General features: G+C 49.5%; 2 protein-coding genes across 3 annotated transcripts; one reads left to right on the top strand and one right to left on the bottom strand.

Moving 5' to 3' along the window:
• Positions 1–2,076: 2,076 nt before the first annotated feature.
• CDK20 (cyclin dependent kinase 20) lies at positions 2,077–12,936 on the bottom strand. Its single transcript, XM_032963423.2, has 8 exons — positions 11,664–12,936; positions 9,561–9,674; positions 8,626–8,814; positions 7,182–7,303; positions 6,699–6,761; positions 5,887–6,010; positions 5,182–5,337; positions 2,077–3,881 (listed from the first exon to the last, which is right to left on the bottom strand). Exons 1-8 carry the CDS (start codon positions 11,736–11,738, stop codon positions 3,693–3,695), a joined length of 1,032 nt encoding a protein of 343 aa, XP_032819314.2. The 5' UTR covers positions 11,739–12,936; the 3' UTR covers positions 2,077–3,692.
• A 303-nt stretch (positions 12,937–13,239) lies between these two features.
• KIN (Kin17 DNA and RNA binding protein) lies at positions 13,240–24,717 on the top strand. Of its 2 annotated transcripts, none has more exons than XM_032963425.2 (13): positions 13,240–13,544; positions 14,460–14,554; positions 15,135–15,178; positions 15,894–16,016; positions 16,511–16,692; positions 17,527–17,578; positions 18,155–18,209; positions 18,489–18,603; positions 19,614–19,664; positions 20,167–20,235; positions 20,777–20,876; positions 21,760–21,860; positions 22,298–24,717. In XM_032963425.2, the coding sequence occupies exons 1-13, from the start codon at positions 13,425–13,427 to the stop codon at positions 22,358–22,360; spliced, it is 1,170 nt and encodes a 389-aa protein (XP_032819316.2). In that variant the 5' UTR covers positions 13,240–13,424; the 3' UTR covers positions 22,361–24,717. The 2 variants fall into 2 exon arrangements, with proteins under 2 accessions (XP_032819316.2, XP_032819315.2); XM_032963424.2 differs by having other exon boundaries at positions 13,250–13,544; positions 17,524–17,578.
• Positions 24,718–25,525: the final 808 nt, after the last annotated feature.

Consider the following 25,525-nt stretch of genomic DNA (forward strand, 5'->3'; position numbering starts at 1 on the left):
GTGGACGGAAATGGGAATACGGAGACCTGGAACGGTGGTGATGCTGGTGGGACCTGGGATAAGTGAGATTTAGTAGGGTTCGAGATTGCTGGATAAGCTGTGTTTTCTGTGCGTCCATCAACCAAGGCATCTCCTCTCTGTGTCTCCAGCTGTCTGTCTCTATATCGTTCGTGAACAGTGCGTTTTGTCTGTGCACCTGCCTAACTACTAAATACGTCTGTGCATCTGTTAGTCCCGCCGGGGAACATGTCCCTCTATATTTGTCACAACACTGAATGTTCTGTCCGAGCGGTGAGTGAACATTGTCCGCCTGTGCAACCCAAGGCGGCAGGCCTGAGCGTGGAAGAGTAGGCCAACAGTTACCCTCCAGAGGAGGATCCTCTGCAGAGTTCCCTCTAAAGTGGGGGCGCTTCCGCCAACAGTAGCGCGAGCGGGCAATTGCAGGGCTGCGCCTTTACCCACACCTGCCCGAATATTTGTGAGTGTGCGCGCGCGCGCCCGTCTGGCTGTGGAGAGCGGTGGCGCATCGGTTGGGCGCACTACGCTCCGAACCCTGCGACCCGAGATCGATTCCCGCTCACGACCAACAACAGTGTCTGCGAATATTTGAACCGGCCCAGGGCCTCCCCTGGATCGACTCGGCAAACGAGCACTTGGTGCGGTGTATCATCACCATTGGGGAGGCAAAGGCGGCCGGGCGTGGTGTTGGCCACCAACCCCTTCGTGTGTGCCGTTCAGATCTTCATAGGTGCTCGCTTGCACTTGCCCCAGCAGTCTGTTAAGACTATATGGGGAAGGGGGGGGATCTTTGTATTTGTGTATACGCCTGTGTGTGGATGTATACGCGCTTGTGTGTCTGCAGCATTTATCTTTCGCGTCTCGCGGTAATCACCGCTGCGAATCTATAATTGCCCTAATTTGGCCGGGGGAAGGGTTCATTTGACATCGGCCTCCCTCCTCTCTCTCCTCTATCTCCGCGTTCAATCGGCCCATGGACACTTGAGCCGATTGAACGCGGACTGACCGCGGTCAGTTTCAGAAGCGTGCGTGTGTATGTCTGTCTTTATGTATGATGATTGGTACGCACACGAACACACGCGCACACGTGCACGCGGTATCTGTCTTGAGTTGTGTTCATTGTGCATGCGCACCGCTGACAATGCGCCAGCAAATAGCTTGCTCAACCTTCGTTGGAATGGGAATTCTCTCCATCCTGTGGCACGTGTTTGACAATCGTCGGGGTGCGTGCTGTGTGGAACGCCTTTTGCATTGTTTGTGTTGGAGCGGGTAAGCTTGGTAAACTTGGACAAATGTAGGGTGGTGGTAAGGCGGAGGGCGGAGGATAGGGTAGTGGCAAGGTGCTGAGGACCCTCGGTGTCGACAATTTTAACGGTACAACTTGCACCCTCCTCGAGGTCTGGGCAAACTTTTAAGCACATATTTGTTGACATTTTCATTTATTCTATTTTCGCCTGGATAATTAATCCCTCCCGATGGGGGCATCTCCGATGACACGCAGAGCAAACACGCGACGCGTTGTGACCTCTTGCGTCGGGTTGGAGCACAAGTCGCTTCGCTGCTGTACCGAGTCGGCAGTGCTGGCCCTCTGTCGCCACCTACTGCACTCGTAGCGAGACCAGGACGAGCCTGGGCAGTCCACGAGGGGAAGGGTTGTTCCTCGGAGGCTTCGTCAACGGGGGGACGGGCAACCGTTCAAGTTCCTTTCCATCTCTCGTGTGGCGTATGGAGAATAAAAACACCGAGGTGAAAAGAAATTAGTTTTTTCGCACGCACGCACTTTCATTTGCGATCAAAAGTTGAAAATAAATTGTTGACCCCAGAATTAATCCAAGGGGCCTCCAGAAATGACGTCACGTGATTTTGGCCGATTTTTGACCCCCCCCTCCCCCCCTCGTCACACGGCGTCACAAAAAGTCAGACCCCCCTCAAATATGACGTCACAAAGCTCTGCCCCCCCCCCCAAACCATATTTCCATTTTTAAATAAAACATGCTTCAAATCGCTTTAAACTATTGTCATTGTAGTGCGTATTTAATGTGGCGCTGCACTCTGATGTTGTAGGAGAAAACATTTATTAAAAATGTGGCGTTGGAAAGCTGAAATTTAGCATAAAATTCACTTGAAAATATTCAACGTCTAACTAAAACTGCAGATGTTCACAATATTATATTGAAATTCTCTTATAATTATAAAATATTAAAAGTAATTATAACTATAAAAAATACTTTAAACTTTGTAGTAGAACGAAGCAAAATGGAGAGTACAATTATAACAATCACATATTCATTTCACAGAATGAAAAGCCCTGGTAGAATCATTAGAATCAAAGTGTTTAATAACAATCATTAGAAAATTTTTCAAAATGTATGCTGCTCCATTCTCCCATGGAGAAGCAAAATGCACCTTCATGGAGTGAATAAAAGGTGACCTTCGTAAATTTAAATGATCAAATAGTTAATAATGAAAATTAATCAAAATTAGTGTTGTTATGACAATTCTGTTACTATTTGGTTCTTTCGGTAAAGTCACGTAGAAAGAAAAATAAATTAAATAATAGCATACGATGTTTCGATTGCAACACAAGCAATCATCATCAGGTACGAATGAATGAGCAATCTTTGGAAGAACGTAATCAACCAGGTGGGGTGTTGACTGTTATGTTAGCCGACTCTCTGTGTTGTTTTGCTTTCTATTTCTAAGTTTACAAGGTTTGTTTTATATTCTTGGTTCTTTTGGTAAAGTCACGTAGAAGGGAAACAATAAAATTATAAAAATATAAAACAATAAAATTCTCACGACGTTTCGACTGCAACACACCTGATGATGATTGCTGGTGTTGCAATCGAAACGTCGTGAGAATTTTATTGTTTTATATTTTTATCATTTTCTTGTTTCCCTTCTACGTGACTTTACCAAAAGAAACCAAGAATATGAATCCCTGCAGTCACGAAAGCTTTCAATCAAAATTTAAGGTTTGTTTTCTCATTCATTTGTACCTGATGATGATTGCTCGTGTTGTGAGTAGACCGATGTGAAAATGCGACGATTCACCACACGAATAATGGCTCTTTTGTTATGTACAGTTTATATACAAGCGTACATAATCCAATCACAGGAATGTGCAATTTCCACCACTGGACACGTGGAATGACAACAGGGATAACCGTGTCGGCCACGGTGGCGGGAGGACTCCCCTCTGGTGTCTGGAGTGGTGGTGCAATGGTTAGCGATATGCGTTGCAAACCGGGGCCGTGGTTAACATTGGTGGAAATTATATAATTAGATACTGGGTCTCCCCTAGGTAGACTCAACCTCAAATGAGTACCTGGTGAAATGTGTAAACGTAAGCAGTGGAGAGACAAGGGGGGGGGGTGTGGTGCTGGTCACAACACCCCCCCCTTGTGTTGTGCCGTCATAATAGGTGCTCACTAACAGCACTTGCCCCAAGAGTCTGACAAAGGCTATACGGGGAAACTTTGTCTTTGTGTGCGTCATGGACCTCTGTGAGTATCAGCAACCCGTGTCCTGAAGACCCCTATATCAGCGACTTCTGTGACTTGTTCAGAGACCCCTATGAATGTACAGGAGACTTCTGTATCAAGAGACCCCTGTATTAGGGGTTCCCTCTGTGAACACCAGGGGGACACCTCTGTGGGAATCTGGGTGCCCCTCTAGGCAACAGCGAAGGGGGTGACGGTGGCCGGGTCGACGAGCGACTCCATTAGGGGGCGCTCCACGGCCGGGGGGCGCCCCCCGCCCCCCACCCCGCGCCGAGACCCCCGCGCCCCCCTCTGCGGGATGGGCAGCTCCGAGTGGTGAGCGGGCAGCGGCGCCGTGAAGAAGTACGGGTGCAGCAGGGCCTGCGGCGGCACACACGTGTGACACGGCACTTGACATGTATGACACGCGATACGAGGCGCAACATGTAATGCACGACACGTTCACACATGACGCCGCACGACAAGACACGTGACATGCGATACAGACAAGGCACGTGATACCAGACACGATGCGCATGACAGCGCGGCACGCGCTACACGATACGTGTGACACGCGACAAGATACAGGACGAGTGGCGTGCGACATGTGAACCCCCTAACCCCATGGGTGGTACAGCAAAGTGCAAACTAATCTCCATCTGTTCCATCTGCATGGGATAGAGTGCTGCCCCCTCAAACGTGTGGGTTTTCTCTGGGTGCTCCGGTTTCCTTCCGCACGTATAAGCACTTTTGAATTGGCTAAAAGCAACTTAATACAAATACGCGCCTCTGTGTGTTGTGGACTAAGCTGAGTTGTGTGATGAAGTTTTATGATTAAGTTCATTTACCACAGAAAGCCTCACTAAAGTCTCGTGAATTATTGTTCAGGAGGGTCCTGCTAAGTTTTCGCAGGAGGGGGACGACGGTTGGCTATGTATATTCCAATTGAGTCATTTGCGGTGTACATTTTTCAAACTTGAATAATTTGGAGAGTGACGCTTTCACAAAAGTGGCCCTACTCTTTTGCGAATGACGTCACGGGATCTTTAACGTCCACTGTGGGTGAAGCAGACCGCGTGTGGTCGGATATTTACTGCTGATAAGACACCGCAGTTTAACCAGGTGTCACTGCAGTTTATGGCTAATACCACCACAGTTTAACCAGGTGAGAACTCAAGAGGGCAGGGAAGCAACTCACAACGAGTGACCTCGGGCACCAATCAGTCTTCCCGACTGTATATAGAAACAATAGTACTGGTAGGAACCTCCTGGTTACACCAGCCCACAGGGGATTATTGTGTCCGTCCGTCCGTCGTGCATCCAAAAATGGGAGGGGCTGGTCACCCCGTGGTGCCCTTATAGAACTCAATATTTAACCTACTCACGCCGGCTTGTGCCCGCCCTCACAGTTGGGCATATTTGCGGAATACACCACACCGCCGTTGACCCTGGCCATTGACCGAGCGACCCAACGTTCCTACCAGCTCCCTCCGCAGGAATGTGTTCATCATTGTTAAATATGAAATTCATCCGCCACTGTGTCTTGCCACGAGGCCGCACATAGTCTCGAATCCACTCCGCAATAAATCCACCCCGCGTCGCACCAACGCGGGTTCAGCCCTCGTGCTGGACAAGGGCTGCGCCGCGCAGGGCGTGCCGGCCTTTGTCGGCGCTCGCTGACCTCGCTGGCGGGGATGCGCTGGCGCGACGGGTACACGAGCAGCCGGCGCAGCAGCTCCACGGCCTCGGGCGGCGCGTCCGGAACCACCTCCTCCAGGGGCAGCGCCGCGTTCTCGCGGAACGCGATCTTGTTGTAATCCGGCAACTCCGTTATCTCCTGCCAGGGACATGGGTGGAGTGAGAGTCGTGGTGGTAAGTGGGGCGAGTTGAGCGTGGCGAGGTGGGCGAGTTGGATGAGTGTGGGGAAAGGTGGGGGGGGGAAACGGGGAGAGTGGACAAATCGTCACGTGGAAGGTGGCGACGGCTGCAGGCTGACAATGATGACGACGATGATGATCATGATGGGAATGATGAGAAAGATGATGACGACAATGATGATCATGATGGGAATGATGAGAAAGATGATGACAGGGAGGTAACGGTTCAGCCCTTCCTTACAGCCCTCTCTTAGGTAAGTTGAAGGATCGTCGCGATTTGAGGTGACAATTTGAGCCAAGGGTTAATTAACTGGTCTCACTGGCTCACTTGTGTTGTTTCATCGGTACCGTTTCATTTGCACATTCTTGTCTTATAATGTCCGCCTCCGTCCTTCTGTCTGCACCGTTTGTACGCCAACGAGAGGAAAGCGAACCTATCTGACACCTGGACGTGGACTCAATGTGGGGATGACGACTCATGAGTCGTCTGGCAACGAGGGGGTCTATACCGGCCACACGTGCTGGTTGGGGGTCCCCAGCACACGCAGCACGCAGCACAGCTGCTCGATGTCGTTCTCTCCGGGGAAGAGCGGGGAGCAGTTGAGGAGCTCGCCCAGGATGCAGCCCACCGCCCTATGCGACGTACACAAAGACAAAGATCCCCCGTGTAGCCTTAACAGACTACAGGGACAAGTGCTGTTAGCAAGCACCTATGAAGGCTAGCAATGGCACACACGAAGGTGTGGGTAGCCAGCACCACGCCCGATCGCCTTTGTCTCCCCAGCGGTGATATATAAACACTGCACCAGGTACTCAATTGAGGATGAGTCGACCTAGGTGAGGCCCAGTGCCAGTTCAGATAATTGTTACTGGTGTTGACCGTGAGCGGGAATCGAACCCGTGTCGCCGGGTTCATGATGCAGCGCGCTAACTACTGCACTACTGCTCCCTACATGCGATGCGCACGCACGCACAAGCAAAGTCACGCGCGCAATTAAATTAACGCGCGAGTGCACACGCAGAAGCGGCCAGGTGGCTCAGGGCAGCGACACCATTTTGGAGCCGCTGAACTGGCACCGAATTAGTCAATGCAGGACCCTCCTAAATGAAGGTCTTGAGACTTACTGCAGAAATAGACAAATGACGTTTTTTTTAAATTCCAGTTCAACTAAACGGACAGAGGAACGGACAGATAGAGGGACTGACGGATAAACTGGTGATATTCTCTGTAACACACCACAGCCTTGGTTCAGACTCGGAGCGGCACACGATCGTCTCTCTCCGTACGCCGTGGCGCGATTACGAGCAGGCTGGCGCTTACCACAAGTCCACACCCTCGTCGTACTTTCGGGCTCCGTACAGCAGCTCAGGTGCGCGGTACCAACTTGGGTTGGAGTTCACGCCACCCGACAAAACAAACACCGACACACACGCCACCGTGTCAGTACTCATCCCGCGAGACACTCATCTTTCTCCGTCTGTGGTCCTGGTAACCCTCACGTCTCGAGTTAAATCGGTCAAACCTGCGAAGATGCCTGCGACAAAGTGGCGCGTCACTTGCAAGTGAGACCCAGTGCACGTGGAATGTTGGTCCAGCGGTTCCAACCACATGTCAACGTTGGCCCATGGGGTATTAGTGAAATTAACATTGGGTACAAACATCCAACGATGGCGAAACATTCGGATTCTTACTGTGGCATAAATTCAGCAGTCAGGCTGCCTCTTACACCAAGTGAGCAGCGATTCCTCGCCCCATAGACAACTCACCCCACGACTGCTGACCCTTTGTTCCGTGCGTGCTCACCGCGTGGCGACCTGGTGGCTGTAGAGGCGGTCTCCGTCGTTGGAGAAGACGCGAGCGAGGCCGAAGTCAGCGATCTTGAGGTGGCCCATGGAGCTGATGAGGAGGTTCGCTGGCTTCAGATCCTGCGAAACAAAGATCCCCCGTATCAGCAGCGATCTACCGTGCGCGGCCGCCTTTGTCTCCCCTCACACCTCCGATTATCACGGTTGGCTATGTACGGTTGCGAGAGAAGTTCAACAGACATAAATACAGTGCTGTCTACACACTCGACCAGCTACTCAATGAAGGCTAAGTCGACCGAGGGGATGACCAAGACCGGGTGAGATATTCGTCTCCAAATTTTCGCTGAGCAGGAATTGAACTCGGGTTGCTGGGCTCATAGTGCAGCTCACTACACTACACTCCCACTCCCCAGAAGGTCCAACACACACATGGATCAGAGATCAATGCTGCTTTTCCACTGTCAACTGAACCGTACCCGGGCTGTGCCGAGCCTGCCCGGCACTGCTCGGGAGGCGCCGTGTTGTTTTTCCACTGCGTAGCCTTTGCCATGCCGCTAGCCACACGACGAGTTGCACTGCATGGAGAAGACGTGGTGAAACCGTTGTCATGGTGTGCTTACGTCCCGAGTACAGAATAGGTCCTTATCCCCACCCTGGCTCCCGTGTTGTGCCATTAACCAGATTTAAGATGTCTTGTGTGGCCAGCAGAGCACGGGTTTGGCTCCGGCTCGGCTCTGCAAATAGCCAGTGGGAAACAGTTGCACTGGCTGGGCTCGGATGTATGAGTGTCAATAATAAATAATATATTTTTAAAAGTGTAATTCATGCAACCGCATCACACAACGCTGCACAGTCCTCAAACACACAGGCGCAAATTGGATAAGATGTTGTCAGCCAATACTTAAGAGTGTTCATACATGTGGGAGGAAACCATAGAACCCAGAGAAAATCCACACGTGCGACGGGGTAACACTCTACCCTCTGAAGATAGGACAATGATATTCGTCCAGACTGGTGCTGAAGATGGCAGCCTTCACGCGCCCCACCCTGTTCAGTGAGAAATCACGATTACCTAATACCATCATCAACCCGGCGACCGAACATCGATCAATGATCTCACGGTCTCCAGAGCAGCAACAACTCAGGTCCCCGCTTCGCTGTACAGTACCGCCTTCTCCTGGGAGCCAGGGTACAGCACCTCGCCGCCCACGAGAAGGGAGTTTCGCAACATTTGTGCGTTGATCCACCAACCCTCCTCTGCCTCCACAGCGCTGGATTACAGGCCACGTGCATTGCCACGACTACCCCAGAAAAGTAAGATCGCATCACACCCGCAACGCACACACGTGGTCGGGCTGCAAGGTCGTTGCGCACGCGCGTGGTTTGCAGCCCGCGGGTGAGATGCCAGGGCTGTTGTGTACGTGCCCGCGCGTGCCACTCACCCTGTGCATGATGGAGTTGTGGTGGCAGAAAGCGACGCCCTTGAGCAGCATGCTCATGTAGCTCTTGACGTGCGCCTGGGAGAGCGGGCGCTCCGAGTCGCGGATCACTTCGGCCAGGTCGGACAGCATGAACTCGAACGCGAGCACAAAGCCCGTGCCGTGCGGGAAGACGTCGCGCAGCTTGACAACCTGCGCGACGCGACCGTTGTGACATCTCAGCGTCATTTTCACCTTCGTTTTACGTACATTGTCACCATCGTTTTCACCATTAATTAAATGTAATATTACTTACGAGTATGTGTGGCAGCCCACATACTCTGGAATTCTCTCCCAGGAGATACCTAGACATTCAAACTTACACCATCAATTAATTCAAATTTTACATACATTTCACTATAATTGTCAGAATAATTCCACTGTCATTTCACCAATGTTTCGCCGTCATTTTGCCAACATTTGACCATTCATTCACCATCAAAACGAGACATCACCCAGCAACCTGCGTTGTTGTGACAATGTGCCGAGCTGTCGATGAATGTCACTTGTCTCAGGAAGCGGCGAGTGCTGTGAATTGCGTGCGCACGGATTGATTGTTTAGGGTTTAAGTGAATTATACCATGTGCAGATCACGCGACGGTGTTGGGGTGAATTAACGTTGTAAAAAAACAACGCAAACCGAGGAGAAAGGGTGTGCGGGGGAGAGGAGTCTACAGGAGAGAGTATGGAATGGAGAGTGAAGGGGAGAAGGGTCGAGATGGTGATGCCGGGGTCTGGTAGAGAGAGGGTAGGGTAGAGATAGGGAAGGATAAATGAGGGGGCCTGTAGGAGATGGCATAGGGGAGAGGCTCTGCAGTGAGAAGTTAGGGTCGGAGAGAAGGGTCTGTGGGGAGAGTAGGGGAGAGAGGGCTGCAGGGAGGGGATAGGGGTCCCCTCACGTAGGGGTTGTCCTCGATCTCCTCAAGGGCCTTGATCTCGCGCAGGGCCTGGTTGGGAATCCCGTCCTCCAGGCGCCTCAGGGCCACTTTCTTCAGCGCCACTGTCTCCCCACTCTGTGGACACCCAGGCAACAATAGTGAGGTCACCATGGTGCTCGTGCCAGGCTAGGTGCACTTTGAGGCCACGCATGTGTTGCAAGCTCACTGGCGGTGAGGTCACGGCCCACATGTAAAGACATTATACAGAAATATAGAAAGAAAATCCCATGAAAATATATACATATATGGCTTGATTTATTTTCAATGCATATTTTGTGGGTCACTGCTAAATCAAGAGATGGTACGTGATTAGTCGTTGCCACAGTCATAGGCAAGAGGTATGATGTTGCCACAGTCATAGGCAAGAGGTATGATGGATGTGGTATACCGGGTCAGGAAATAGTTCCACGGGTCACTGACCCGGACAGGACCGGTTGAAATTAAGCCCTGCATATATACTGTACATTCAGTTTCAGTTTATTTCAGTTTATTTATTTGGTATAGGCCTGTGAGCCATTCGTCTCTTGAATCGGGTGCAACCACAACAAACAAAAAAACACGAACAAGAAAACATCTTAAAGTGACTATGTGACTGTGCAAACAGAAACTCCATGAAAAAAACAGCAAAATATTCCTGAAAAAGCACCGTACACCAACGCTGTGTGCAAAAATCCCAGTGGGATGCAAGTCAAACAACAACAACAACCACAAGAAAACTTAGAGTAAGGCCATCAGTCTAACTCCGTACTACAACAAAACAAACATGTCCAAACCAAAAAACTTTTCGAAATCACCAAAAAATAAAGCCATAATTGCAATGTAAGAGTGATCATAGGGACTGTGACCGAATTTTTTACAATAAACTACATAAATAACATGTAACACCAAACCCTAGAGCCATAGCTGGCTGCATGAGTTACTCCACAACAACAGAAGCATCAGTCGGAGTGTCACATTTTTCAATGCACCTTTAAGATCAGCACGCTAAATCAAAATACAGATAATACTTTGCAGCGTCATCCGGAGTGAAACATTTTATTTTACGCCAATGAATAGCAGTGGCAGCTCGGGGTGTACAACTCCTCTAGAGCAGTTTTGAGAGATCTCATTGGTAGCGATTCAAGTTGCAGCTTATTGGCAATAGCATTCCAGACCCTGGGGGCATCAATAGCAAAGGCCCTTCCTCCAGTTTCTGTACGGCAATAGGGAATGTGAAGCTGGTATGTGATCGAAGACCTGAGGTCAAATTTGTTCTTTGAAACAGAGAGGAGATCCAGCAGGTAGTCTGCGGATTTTTTTGTAAGTACATCGTGAATAAATACGATCTTGTGCACAAGCCGTCGAAAATTAAGAGATGTTAAGTTTGACCCAACGTAGAGATCACAGTGGTGAGTCCTATATGGGCAGTTCAATGTAAATCTTAAGGTCGAGTGATAGATGGAATCAAGCTTCTTCAGTACAGTACTTGGGGCTGATTTATACACGATGTCACAGTAGTCAAGTAGAGGCAGTACGGTAGCTTGTATCAATTCCAAACGGAACATTGGGGGGAAGCAGTGCTTGTGTCGATACAGAAAACCAATTTTTATTTGTCTTTTTACCAATATAATCAATGTGAGCTTCAAAATTCAGTTTTGAATCCAGGATGACCCCAAGATACTTATAGATCTTGAGCATATATACTGTACATGCATATATACTGTATATACCCTGATACAGGCACATGCCCAGTAAACATGGAACGATAGGCCATCATTGGCCGAACGTTGGTCCAACAGTTCCAACCACGTGCCGACGTTGGCCCCACATTTCCATGTTTACTGGGTAGCGGAACATGTTGCAGACATCGTGTAAACATGTGAGTGGTACAGGGTCCACGTGCTGCGATCGTGTCAGTGACACGTGTCGCTGTGTTCTCGACGTGCTATGCTAATTCTCACGCCACGTATTCTTGCCTTGTCAGTGACGTGTGTGTCAGTGGAGTAGTCAAGGGCTGAGGTTTATGTTGCGACGTAAGTCCCACGTGCTTGGCATGTTAGTGACGCACGGACTTGGCCCTCTCACCTCGATGTGCTTGGCTCTGAACACGATCCCATGGGCGCCTTCGCCGATGCGACCCAGGATCGTGTACTGCTCCATTGCGGGGCCCCGAAAAATACCCAGACCCAGGGAGACACGGACCCCTCCCTCTCTTAGCCTCCTCCTCTACCGGGTAGACAGGCGTCTCTCTGAAGATGCGGTCTCTCTTCTTTCTCTCCCAAATAGCCCGTTCTTCTCTTGCCGCGAGACAGGATATCACTTCTCTCCCAGGAGATGGGGGGGGGGGTCTTTCCCCTATCCTCTTCCAAGAGATGGAGACTGTCTTTTCTGCTGGAGGACACAGGGTCAAGATACGGGCTGTCTCTCCACTGCCCTCTCATGCGACAGGGTCTGTTCCTATTGCTTCTGTGGCAGGGTATAGGGGTCTATTATTTAGCTCTTCTCGTCTCTGCTGGAAGGCATGGTCTCTGTGTCTCTCCTTCCCTCTCCTCCCAAAACCGGGGTGTCCTCTGCTGCTATCCTCGGAGACGGAAGGGGTGGGAGGTCTTCCCACACCTTTACTTCACCTTGCTCATCCCAGGAGATGGGAACCACTCACACCTTTCTCTCTCTCTCTCCAGATGGGTTCTCTCTCCTCTCCCTACCTCCGATGAGAAGACAAGAGGTTTTCTCACCTCCTTTCCTCCTACCCGAGGAGACAGGGGTCTCTCTCCCTAGGAGCCAGGGGCTCTCTCTCTCCCTAGGAGCCAGGGGCTCTCTCCCTAGGAGCCAGGGACTCTCTCTCTCTTCCTAGGAGCCAGGGGCTCTCTCTCTCCCTAGGAGCCAGGGGCTCTCTCTCTCCCTAGGAGCCAGGGGCTCTCTCTCTCCCTAGGAGCCAGGGGCTCTCTCTCTCCCTAGGAGCCAGGGGCTCTCTCTCTCCCTAGGAGCCAGGGGCTCTCTCCCTAGGAGCCAGGTGCTCTCCCTAGGAGCCAGGGACTCTCTCCCTAGGAGCCGGGGGCTCTCTCTCTCCCTAGGAGCCAGGGGCTCTCTCTCTCCCTAGGAGCCAGGGGCGCTCTCTCTCTCCCTAGGAGCCAGGGGCTCTCTCTCTCCCTAGGAGCCAGGGGCTCTCTCTCTCCCTAGGAGCCAGGGGCTCTCTCTCTCCCTAGGAGCCAGGGGCTCTCTCTCTCCCTAGGAGCCAGGGGCTCTCTCTCTCCCTAGGAGCCAGGGGCTCTCTCTCCCCTCGCTCTCCCTGTTGACTCGTCGTTATGGGGACCCGCGCGTGGGGGCATCGTTTTACGGCACCTTTGGGCCGTCGCAAAAACAACATTTTACGACACACGCGAGTACACAAAGACAAAGGTCCCACCCCCCGTGTAGCCTTCGAGTCGCTGTTGGGGCAAGGTCTCTGAGTGGGGTTGTACAGGGGGTGGTGGGGTGACGTCACATCCGCTTTACGACAGCCGTGAGGAGGGTTGCTCAGGGCGGCCTTCCCTAGGTGAGGAGGTGGTGGTGAGTGAGGAGGTGGTGGTGGGTGACGAAGAGGAGTGGTGGGTGAGGAGGAGGTGGTGGGTGACGAAGAGGAGTGGTGGGTGAGGAGGTGGTGGTGGGTGAGGAGGTGGATGACGAAGAGGAGGTGGTGGGTGACGAAGAGGAGTGGTGGGTGAGGAGGTGGTGGTGGGTGACGAAGAGTGGTGGGTTAGCAGGAGGTGGTGTTGGTGGGTGGGTGACGAGGAAGGAGGTACTGAGTGAGGAGGTGTTGGTGGTGGTGGAGGCCGTACAAGGCGCTCGCAAGCTCGGCGCGTCGACATGGGGAAGGAGAAGGCCGGCTTCCTCACGCCCAAGGCGATCGCCAACCGCATCAAGGCCAAGGGCCTACAGAAGCTGCGATGGTATTGCCAGATGTGCCAGAAGCAGTGCCGAGACGAGGTGAGGTTATCCCCGCCGTCATCATCACCACCCCGTTCATGATTATGTCGTGTGTGACAACGCATGATTTGGTTGATTGCTGCGTTGGTGGCAATGGTGTACAAGCATAAATAATAACAATACAGTATCAACATAACTCAACGCGTCCCGTGTTAATAACGTCGCCGCAGAGGCGACGATTCGGGCAATGGCCCTGATTCATAACACATGGCCGTGGGGCGGATGTGTTAAATAAATAATTATATTTACGTGGAGAGATTTATAAAGCAGACGTTTTAGTAACTATTGACCGTTTTCCCATTTTTTAAGGTTATTGGTGATGCAAATCAAGACTGGTCACTGTCATCATTGATCCTGTCTGTTCATCCGTTAATCCTCATCACTAGTTTTATCATCAAAGTGATCATCATTGTTTCATCACCAGCCATCAAAGTGATCATCATTGTTTCATCACCAGCCATCAGTAGTTGTTTTTCATCGTCATCAGTCTCATCATCCTCTTAAAGGTTAGCTTACCAAATCGTTCCTCATCAGTTGTTCATTACGGTAATGTTGTTATGTCTTGTTCACCTTCATAATCCTCATCACTTAACCATTTTCATAGCGACCGTAATAATGTCATCAATTCATCATGATATGGGGCGTCACGGTTGCGAGATGTTAACTACCTCGCCTGATACACAAGCTCAGTGGTCCTTTCCTGGTGACATGAAATAGTTTTTAGTTTAGTTAAATCACCATTTGTTCACCATCATAATCAATTGGTTAATAATCATAATGCTTAGTTCCGTCATCATCCAACCTAGTTCCGTCATCATCCGTCATCAGTTATCGTCATCAATTGTACATGATCACCACCGTCAGTTGTTGTTCTTCTTGATTACTGACTGGGCCAAATTTGTCTGCCGTTCACAGAATGGTTTCAAGTGCCACTGCTTGTCCGAGTCTCACCAGCGGCAGCTGTTGCTAGCCTCGGAGAACCCCGAGAACTTCATGGACTTCTACTCAAAGTGAGCTTGGCCCCTGCTAAATGCAACCAGAACCATGTTCCTGCAGGCTCAACATCCACCCCTTTGCCTGCGACAGTGTATTTGTCTGTGGGTGTTTCCTCCCATGAAGTGTCTTCATTCGCTCTTCTAACCATAACGTCATCTCAATGCCCTCCCATCTGTCGTATTTTACCCCTAATTTCCTGCACTGAAAACATCTTCCACCCACATGGCAGAAATACATTATTGGCATTGGCCACAAATCCCAATGCAGGATGCTCCTGAAAAAGAGTCTTAAGACTCAGGCTTTTCCTAGTAGATAAATTATGATATTGTTGCTTAAGTTGGCTACAACATCCCTTAACCATAACCCTAACCTAAAGCCAAACTCTAACCCTGACTCTAACACTAACCTTAAATCTAACCCTAGCTAGAGCATTCTTTACTGCATCGAGTGACAGCCCACTGGTGATGACAAGCACTCATAACGATGCCTTGTGCTGCTTTGGGAATAAGTAAATAACTGTAATTTGACAACCGATTTGAGTCTTTTAATGTTCAGTGACAATGAAGTTAATCTCTTGTCCCCTTTTTTTCCCAGTGAATTTTTGAGTGACTTCATGGAACTTCTCAGTCGGAGATTTGGTAAGGAGGGCATTTCTTACACAACTCAACGACCAACACTGTCTTTGCATTACCTCATTGTTAGCAGCATTTAAAAGCTCATTACATTTTCTTGAACGTTGAATAAATATGCCACGTCTTTTTACCAGTTTTTTGTTTTTATCAATACAGTCGTTCTTATTTGTTGTTTGATAGAGTCCAGACATTCCGGTAATATATCTGAAATTATCATGAATGCTCAAATGAGCATTGGGCGGTGCAAACAATTTCCAAATTCTTATGACTGGGACCAGCTTCTGTATTGAAAAACTAATAACCTCTCACAAAGTGATCCTGATTTTATTTTCCCTGGGGGATATTATGATAGTCGAGTCAAGCCCTGACTCATTTCCAGAATGCGAGTTTGGTGGTTAATTCGCAGCCAATTTTAGATTAATTACATATTTGATGATGGTGCTGCTGTGTTGGCATTGGTGCACAAGCACCGATAACAAAAAAAAACATTCGTTCGACATTCGTCAATAACAGTCCAATAATAATACTCCCCACTCTACCTCGGGCCCCTCTACACAGTGAAGAAGGACCATTGCCGGAAACGTTACCAATTATATATATTTTTTTATTTCAGGCCAGTGTTGTTAACAAATGTGCCGAGTTTTTTCCGTGTTTAGATGAGAGCTGCTGGTTTTATTGGCTCTTAATTGGGCACCGCGCGTGAGCGCGTCTTGCAAGGCAGGAACCAAGAGGGTCCACAACAACATGGTGTACAACGAGTACATCTCGCACCGCGAGCACGTGCACATGAACTCCACCAAGTGGGAGACGCTCACCGACTTGACCAAGTGGCTTGGCCGCGAAGGTTCGTGTTTACGCGCACACACACGTGTATGCGCTTGTGCACGGACACCGCCGATTAGCACGGTCGGCTACGTATGGTGCAAAAGAAGTTCAACATACATACATATACATGTGTGAATGCACTCATGCTTGCATTATCAGCCATGGTCTATCCACTGCTGGATGGAGATTGAATGAATGTACCTGAAACAGAGTGAGTGGAGTAGAGTAGAGTGAGATGAGAGGGGAGAGGTAGGAGAGTGCGTGGAGGGGAGCAGAGTGAGATGAGAGGTAGGCAGGTGCAAGTCTCTGTAGGATCTTTAGATGGCGAGTGCAATCTAGGAATTGATCTAGGATTGGATTGGGAGCCGGTTGAGCAATCGGAGTATCAGGGCAAAGTGGTCTCAATTAACGGTGCGGGTGGAGCTTTGAGAAGTCGCATGGCTGTGGAGGAGGGCAGAGGGAACGACCTCTCACCGAGCTCACGAGAAGCCATTGCCGATATCGGGCGCGCAGGCTACTGCAAGGTGGATGAGACGCCCAAGGGCTGGTACATCCAGTACATTGACCGTGACCCCGAGACGATCCGGCGCCAGCAGGAGCTCGACAAGAAAAAGAAGCAGGACGTGGATGACGAGGAACGCGCCGCGAAGTTCATCGAAGAGCAGGTCCGGCGCGGCAAGGAGGGCCTCGAGGAGGTGAGCGAGGGGCGGGGGCGGGGGTTGTTTGTTGAGCCAGAGAGGATTCCGTACATGGCGATGCATGCCAGAGTAAGACCGGCAAGAACATAGAGGAATAGCAAGAATGTACTGGGAAGACACGCCGAAGAACGTAGAGCAGAAAGGATTAGACGTGAGCAGTGCAAGAGAATTAGTCCGAAACAGAAGGAACCTTCATTCAGCCCCCCTCGTCTGTATTGGTGAAGGGGTGTGTGGAAGTGTGTGCGAGTGTGGGGTTGTTTTGGTGGTGTGGGGACTTGTGTGAGTGTGGGGGTGCGTCAGGTTGGAGAGTGGTAGTGCAGTGGTTAGCCGCAGTGTGCTATGAACCCGGCGGCCCGAATTCGTTTCCCGTTCACGACCATTAGCAGTGGTGAATATTTGAATCGGTTTTTGACCTCCCCTAGGTCGACTCGGCCTGCAATGAGTATCTGTTGTGGTATGTAAACAGCAGCACTGCGGAGACAAAGGTGGCCAGGTGTGGTTATGGTCACCCACCCCTTCGTGTACTGTCGGCCTTCATAGGTGCTCACTGGCAGCACTTGCCCCAACAGTCTGCTAAAGGCTATACGGGGGATATTTGTCTTTGTGTGGTAGCGTTTGGGGTGGTGTGTCGGCATGTGTGCGCATATTATTTTGGAGCCTGCACAAGGCTGGTATGTGGCTGTGCGTTTGTGCACGTGTGGGTGGGTGAGTGAGTGCCAGTGTGGTTGGCACAAGTAAATAACACCGGAGAAGCGGAGGAGCCACACTTTCTCCACATCTGCCATCGTGTGCGATGGATGCCGGCTGAGTGGCTTGTGGTGTGTTCAGCAGGAGGAAACGTCCGTCTACACGGAGCTGAAGAGAGAGAGCGAATCCCAGCTGGGTGCGTGTGGACACTGCACACCCACGGCCAGTTTGTAATCTTCCCACTTTGGTCAGGGCCTCCCCTAGGTCACCTCAGCCTCAATTTGTTCACATGGGTTCAGTGTATCAATATTAACATTGTGTCATGGACTTGCCATCGCGCTTACCACGCCACCCACACTCGTGTTGTCATTAGAGCTTCTAAAGAAGATAGAATCCAAAGGACACAAACAGCTCTTGCATCTACATGCCTCGATTATGGTGTCATGGACTTCATTAATGATGGGATAGACTTCAAATGTATGGCTCGTGCTATTGTGATCATACTACCCAAACTATGGACCATATCGTAAACCACTGTAGTCTGCACTCCTTCTCTCCCTCTCTCATGATTCGCAAACCTCGAATTGGCATTTAGCTCCTAAACATATTGCCATATGCAAGAATAGAATAGTGCATTTCTACAAGTAAGAGCTTATCCTTTTTTTGTTTAGATATAGCTTGAATCTTCCTCTTACTAAGTGCTCACCAACAGTGCTTGGCCCTTCATTCCGTGTAGTTAAGTGGGAGGTGTCATGTGGTTGTGTCTGTGCAGTGACGTTCAGCATGGGGGCCGGCACCAGCTCGTCGTCTGCATCACTGAGACCCAGGTGAGTCTCCCTGTGCCCGTTTGTGCTGCCCCACCCCCCTCCACCACGAACCTCCCTATCAGCCACCCACGGTTTTGTGCAGCAACGGTACACAGGTGTTGCGCAGTGTGGTTACACCTCTTGTGCCTCGCAGCAAGAAGGACCTGGGTTCGATTGTTGGCTCGGGCACCCTTTCTGTGTGGAGTTGGTATGTCCCCCCCCCCGTTCTGCGTGTGTTTGCTCAACGTTTCCTGGCATAACCGTTGTCACGTCTTCCGCGCACCCGCATCCCATCGGCAGTGCCCTGGCAAGCGCAATACAGCCGGGCGGTAGCACAAAGAGGAAGGAGAAGGGCCCCGTTGTGGGCGAGAAGGATGGCAAGAAAAAGAAGTCTGCGCTCGATGACATCATGGAGGTGATGTTCGCATGTGGGCCTTTCTCACAAATGACACGCACGACGTGATACGTGTATCTTGCCGGGCAGCAGTGGCTACGCACGCCTGTAATAATTCAGCACTGTGAAAGCAGCGAGAGTTGGTGGATTGCACCTGTTGGAATACCCCCTTCCCATTGACGTCGAGGTGCCAGACCCTGGCTTGACAGAAGGTAGGACGTTAAAATGTATACTGCGTCTCTTTTGTCTGTATGGCGAAGAGTTTTGCCCCCTCACACGCGTGTGTTTTCTTCGGGTGCTCTGGCTGCTTCCCACACACATATATACACTTATGAATTGGCTGAACATCTTAATATATAGAGGACCACAGAGCTTGGGCCATTGTTGGCAGCGCCAGCTCGTTGCCGCTTATCAGTGGTTCCTCCTCGTGCCTCTGGGTCATTCTCTGACTCGGAGAGTGAGCGAATACTGTGCGGCGGATTACAAGTTTAAATTATTACCGCACGCGCAGCTGCTTGTAACACAATGGCTATGGTTGCTGTGATGGTTGGGGGGGTGTGGAGTTGGAGATATTGGGGGTGAGCGTGGGAAGAGAGGTCGCTTAGAGCAGTACCTTCTCAACCTTCTTCACTTCACGGCACACTTTCGAGCTCGATTTATCTTCCCGACACAACGAATCAAAATATCCCACGGTGCTTCTGCGATTGAGGGGGGGTTGAGAGGGCTGTGGGTGTGGGCTGACAGCTGCCTGCTGCCATACTGCGCACACGCGTGACCGATGGAAATGGAAGGGTAGGAGGTGGCGGACGGGGGCTTGATCGGCCACTGAACGGCTTGGAGGGGAGTTCATGCGTCCTAGCTTGTGGACATTAGTGAGGTTCTTTTCCTATAATTCCAAAAAAACCGCAGCTCACCTGGGACTTTGCCACGGCACACTGGCGTGCTGCGGCACACCGGTTGCAAAGCACTGGCGTAGAGGTTGGTAATGAAACTGGCGGCTCACTCGCAGTTCATTTTCCTTTTTTCTGCAGATGGAAGAGCAGAAGAGGAAAGTGCAGAGAAGCGACTACTGGCTCCATCCGGTGAGGACTCCGCGAGACACAAACAAACCACGACTACGCATGTAGCTGTGTTCACACTGAGTTCTTTGATGCTGCACTGCTGGATGGAGGCCTACCTCAAGCAGTGTCGGTCGTTGGGGTTGTTTGACCGTACCTCACCACGCTGGTCAACGTGGGTTGGTGAAGGTGGGAAGAGTAGTAAAAGTATAACAATGCCCTCTGCTGACAACGTAGTCCCACAGAAGCCTACAACAACTGTTTCATTCACATTGGCCGGCCATCCAAACTTTCCAGACTGAGCTTTGTCCAGACTGACTCAGCCTTTAATGAGTACCTGGTGCCATTTATAAACATCAGCACTGGGGAGAGAAATGCGGCCAGGCGTGGCGTTCGCCACCCACCTCTTCGTGTGCTTTGCCAGTTTTCATCGGTGCTCGCTATCAACACTTACCCCAGTAGCCTGTTAAAGGATACACGGGGGGGGGGGGGGGGTATCATTGTCCTTTTTTGTGCACTTCGCCAGGGTATCGTGGTGAAGGTGATTACCAAAAAGCTGGGTGACCCGTACTTCAAGAAGAAGGCTGTTGTTCAGGTGCGGTATTCACGGGGCTACCCCAGGGTATGGCTGTAGCTGTTGAGAGTACATGTGCGAACCGCATGTGCACGCACATAATAACAACAATCGCCGTTTGCCACTAAGTGGCGGTGATGTATACACATACATGCAGGGATTACATTTCAGTCGGGCATTGACCAGTTTGTTCAAACCGTCAGGAACTCCTTTATCAAGCTATTTTACTTGGTCAATACATTTGTATAGGCATGCCTATAATAACATAAAAATGTATTTCATTGTTATTATAGGCATGCACTCCACCTCAAACTCCCATTGAAGCATGCATCATCGCGATCATAAGAATCGAGTTAAGTCTGCTAATTGATGTATCCGTACATCGTGCACCGTGGATGCATAGGATCCACGATTACGACAATCGTTAACATGCTGTCTGTCCGTGTATCTGTCCATTCGGCTGTCCGACTGTCCAACTGTCTTGACTGTCCATCTGTCCATTCATCTGTCCGTCTCATTTGTTTGTGCGTCCCATCTGTCTGTCCATTTATGATGTGAGTAGGAGGTGCAGGGGAAGTATGTGGCGGTGGTACGCATGACAGACTCGGGTGACAAGCTGAAGGTCGACCAGATGCACGTGGAGACAGTGCTGCCAGCGCTAGGTGAGTAACACCCGCAGGGCCATCGCTGGCATGTAGCCAACCATTGTCATCAATGTCATCATAATCATACTTCATGGGTTGACACATTGAGTACCACTTCTGTGGGATGTCAGCAGTGAGTGACTATGGTAATGGTATGGATAGATTGGGGAGAGTTGAGAGCCCAAGATTCAGTGGGACCCCCAAGACCATTGCGGTTAAGGGATAGATGATGATAAGACTGGGCCCCACCGTGATAATGTGGAATTTCTACAGATAGCTGCCAGTGGAGGTGAGTGCCACCCCTTTGTTTGATTGAACAGGGCGTAATCACTTAGATGAGCACTTGCTCCCATCAAAGTGGATGGATAATACTTTATACATTCTAAGTATCAAAATCAAGCAATGTCTATCCTAAGACAGAGTAAACAGGGCCTGTAACGATCCACCCCCTGGTGAGTTGATGGATCGTCAAGATTTTATTCGAGCATCGATTATTTTACGCCTTATGTTTACGTCTCGTTTGTATTGTTTTTCATTTGTGATGTGTGTCGTCTGTGCCATTTGTACGGACCCTGTTACGTTTGCTTTCTCCCTGGCAGCGTCTCGTTTTATGTTGTTTCTCATTTGCTCCCCCTCATTTTGTTTTGTTTCCTTCATTACCATTAATTGGGTGTCTTGCCCACTCGTCTGTGATTCGTCCTCAAGACTCTGAATTGTTCTCTTTGAGAGTGATTAAATACTGGGGGGCGACGCGTTACAAGGTGAAGTCGTTATTAAAATGGAAACTCGTCGTATGTTTTTGTGTACAACTTACTTAAATATAAAAAATGTCTTTCTGGCAGGCATTGGAAGTTACGCGTAGTAATTTTGTTTGTATTCGTCGTGGGTTGTCACGGCGCAGGCCGGAAAGTGCTGGTGCTGAACGGAGGCTACCGCGGTCTGGAAGCCGTGTTCAACGCCATCCACGAGGACCGCTTCTGCGTCAGCATCACCATCGACTCGGTGAGAGGCTCACGCAGGCTCCCACTCTCTCAGCGGTTACCCTCCCTCCCAGCCACTCGTTCTCCTAACCACTTTCTCAAAACTATCGCCTCTCCCAACTGTCTCCTTTCAAAACTGCCCTCTCTCCCAACTCTCTCCTCTACCAAACCACCCTCTTCTTCTCCCAACCGCCTCCTCTCCCAACTGCCCTCTGGAGCGCTCGCAAATCTCTCTCCTCTCTCAACCGCCTCCCTCCTCTCCCAACTGTCCTCACTTCACAGAAATTATTTGTGAATATCAGCAAGGTTTTGTGCAGTCGTGAACATAATAAAATATCCCTTCTTAAAAGGCATGAGAATTGAGAACAGCCAAGGTCTTGCTTGTGGCCGAGCATTGCCCAATCGGTCACAGTGGTTATTCAGAATACCAAATGTGTGTGTGTTTGTGTTTGCTGGCAGGGCCCCCTCAAGGGACGGAAGCTTGACAACATTCCGTACGAGGACATCTCCAAACTCGCCTGATGACGATTTCCCACGACCTCTTTCTCATCTTGGCAATCATCTCAAGATTAAAATGTCATTAGGGCCACCACATATCCTCAATGTCAACGCTTTCTATCCTCCACCAGATCCTGCAGTTGCCAAATGCACGGTAGAGGCCTCCCCAAATCACACCGCCATCTGGTGTTAGGTCCTTTCCCTTATGGTTGTTGAACCATAAGGGGAAGGTTGGTGGCTAGAACGATATAACAGGTGTAGCTACTTCATTCCCAGTGTTTGTGGGTGCCATTGGACTTCTTGAGGCTCATCTGACATTGCTGATAAACAGTTTATCCTTGGTCCCACGACCCTCTGTCACAGCGTGTAAAGTATACAGTCCTTTAAGAGGTCCACTCTCCAAAACCTAGGTGTTGTGGCACACGCACGCACACACGTTCCCGCGATTTCTAATTGAGGGTGGTGGATCATACGGACATCCTCACATATGTTGTTAAGACTTACAACCTACCGGGCTGCCAAGGTCACAGTGGGGTGGCAGTACAGGAAACAGAGTTCTTGACCCGTCTTGCTTGACTTTTTGAGCTTTGTCTGCTCGCACGCACGGTGGGATTTATGCAGATCCTTTGGTTTCCTCCCACGTGTGAAACACTCATTGAAAAAAAAAAGGAAATTGTATAAACGTCGTCAATGCAGTTGTGAGGCTTTCCTGGATAAACAACTGTTTTTATTATAAATGATCCAGAAGCCACACACAAACTGCAGGGGAAATTTACACTGCGGCATTTCCAACCAGAAGATTGGCTGTGCAGGTTTGGGAGTTTACAAATCTAAAGTGTGAGTTGTTCATAGGAACATGTGACTATCATAAGACATTGCTGCTTCCAATGAGGTGTGTAGTGGTGTGGTTAATGTAAATCGACAGAAATTAGTTTTTTCCGAAGATGCATTTAGCCGTGTGATTCCACAAGAGAAGACGATGTTAAAAACATAAAAGTATTGTTTTTTTGTATCTACAATTAATTATCTTAATGGTGATAATAATGGAGTGGCAGCCAAGGAATGGAGTGCGTCCGAGAGGGATGCCCAGCGAGGAGGCTGAAACAATCATGAAGCAGGATGGATTATTTAATAGCAGATTCGTGAGAGGTTTGGTTTGGTGGCAGCTGCATTGAGGGAAGCCCTTCATCCTGCAGTGGATTGACCATGGCTGATGATAATTATATTACAGTTTCCCGAAGCATATCTCACAGTTGTCCTTAAAATATATATTTTTAAATATTCGCATATACATACTCGTGCAACAACCGCCGTTCGCCACTAAGTGGCGGTGACATCACGGTGTTTTTGCCAGGCGAGGTGCACCCTGAGGCCACGTGAAGTGTCGAAGGCTCGCTGGTAAGAGGTCACGGGGCAGACACTTGTGCATGTAGAGACATTCATACATACAAAGACCCTTTCGCCATACAGGTGGTTGACGTTCACTCTGGTAGGGGAAACGAAGGTGAGGAAAGTGAGAGATTCTTACATTCGTGAGATATGGTAGATCAAATAAATATCACATTAACGAGCAAAAGAGAAACGTAGTTTAAACAGGAGTAACAAAAGAGTCAACTTTAATGGCACAAGAGTGGCGAAACGCCGTCGTTTCCTGCCAACTTGGAAGTTGAACGTGCAATGGTGCTCTGACATAAAACTATTAAACTTTTATTTTACTGTTTAAGGCTCATTGAGTTATATAGCTCTTTTTCAAAAGCGACCTGGTCAAAAATAAAAGCTCAACGAAGTGGCTTAACGTGTGCAAATTTATAGCAACCACCGAATACTCTAAAGAGATGCATTGTGTGTAAGGGCGCCTTATAAACCTCAATTGAACAGGAAGTAGACACAACAGGGTCCGTACTAATTCGTAATTCACACAAAAATCAGTTCACCGCCTTGTGTCAAACAGCCCCTAAAGAGATGTCATGACTACGAACTACTGTTGAGGACCCTGGAGTTGCCAGAGAAGCGGTTTGAACTTGAATCCAGCAACGGGGGCCCCGTTACTCAACATCGACATTGAAAACAATTACCCCCATATTTCTGAATTTGAGTAATTTAAGGATTAAGCATATGGTGAGTCATCTCGTACTGCGATTGTTTGCAGGACTCCCCTGCAAATTAGTAGTTTAGGCTTTGTGAGGCTTTGCTGGTTAAATGTAAGGGATTGATTGACCCGTTTAAGTATCATTCTTGTGTTATCTTTCACTTGCCAGTAGCTGTTATTTTATACCAGCCTGTAAATGTCTGTCGTTTAGCTGGGGCGCTTGTACGAGTTTGTGCACTCGTTGATTAAGCGATGCTTATTGCCTTCGTAATAAACGACTAATTGTATTTTTTATGGACGTTAACGCTGCGATATATTTCATTTTTGAGAAGTGTGCAGCTGTGTGAGCACGCTCGGTTCGAGGTTGTAGCCAATCATCATCTACATCAATTCAAGGGTGGATACAATGAGTACTGCCTTTTGGAAGTCCGCAGTTAGTTCATGTTTAAGTCTCGCAAGAGTGACCTGAGGTTACCAAAACGAGAAAATCCAATAAAATAAAATAGCACCACAACGAAGAAATATAAATCGGAACTAAAACAACCGTATTACGGTTGTACTTTGGATAGACTGGTTCCTGGCATGGGAACGTGGAATTTTCACCGCCGAGACAACCAATGGAGATGGAGGGCCACTACGTTGGTCGCTTAAACAGCAAGAAAGTTGCTGCGTAGGTTTTTGGCGGTTGTGCCTTGCAGCTCTCATGGGTTTCCAGATTGTGAATCTTATTCACAATCTGAAACCCATCAAAGCTGCATCGGCACGTGGATCGAAACGTCGGACATGCCGAGCAACAAGCGGTACAACCGGAAAACATCGGAGAGCTGTAGGGAGTGCGGTGGCTCGCACGCCAATGATCCAGCACTTTGGAGGCGAGGGTTGGTGGATTGTGCAGGGATTTGTGAAACTCCCAAACCAGCTGGACTGTGAGCTAGTAAATGGAAGCACTGCAAGTGGGATTTCCCACTTGACAGGACATGTGGATTCAACTCCGCAGCAGGGCACATTTATACTCGCAAAACATTCAGTCGCAAAATATTAACTACTTAACATACACAATACTTAATCTTCCTTTCCTATTCCATAGCCTGGGACTACCT

This window comes from Petromyzon marinus, chromosome 30, assembly GCF_048934315.1.
Source record: "Petromyzon marinus isolate PM22_M1 ecotype Great Lakes invasive population chromosome 30, UKy_Petmar_22M1.pri1.0, whole genome shotgun sequence".
Lineage (NCBI taxonomy): Eukaryota > Metazoa > Chordata > Hyperoartia > Petromyzontiformes > Petromyzontidae > Petromyzon > Petromyzon marinus.

Bases quoted from the DNA above. Each gene is read 5' to 3' on its own strand.
- CDK20 (XM_032963423.2), bottom strand. From the start codon at position 11,738: ATGGAGCAGTACACGATCCTGGGTCGCATCGGCGAAGGCGCCCATGGG. The intron at 6,011-6,698 runs GTAAGCGCCAGC...TACGTCGCATAG, and splicing joins GACGAGGGTGTGGACTTGTG to GGCGGTGGGCTGCATCCTGG. The intron at 3,882-5,181 runs GTCAGCGAGCGC...GTGCCGCCGCAG, and splicing joins AGCGCATCCCCGCCAGCGAG to GCCCTGCTGCACCCGTACTT.
- KIN (XM_032963424.2), top strand. From the start codon at position 13,425: ATGGGGAAGGAGAAGGCCGGCTTCCTCACGCCCAAGGCGATCGCCAAC. The intron at 19,665-20,166 runs GTGAGGACTCCG...GCACTTCGCCAG, and splicing joins GCGACTACTGGCTCCATCCG to GGTATCGTGGTGAAGGTGAT. The intron at 21,861-22,297 runs GTGAGAGGCTCA...GTTTGCTGGCAG, and splicing joins TCAGCATCACCATCGACTCG to GGCCCCCTCAAGGGACGGAA.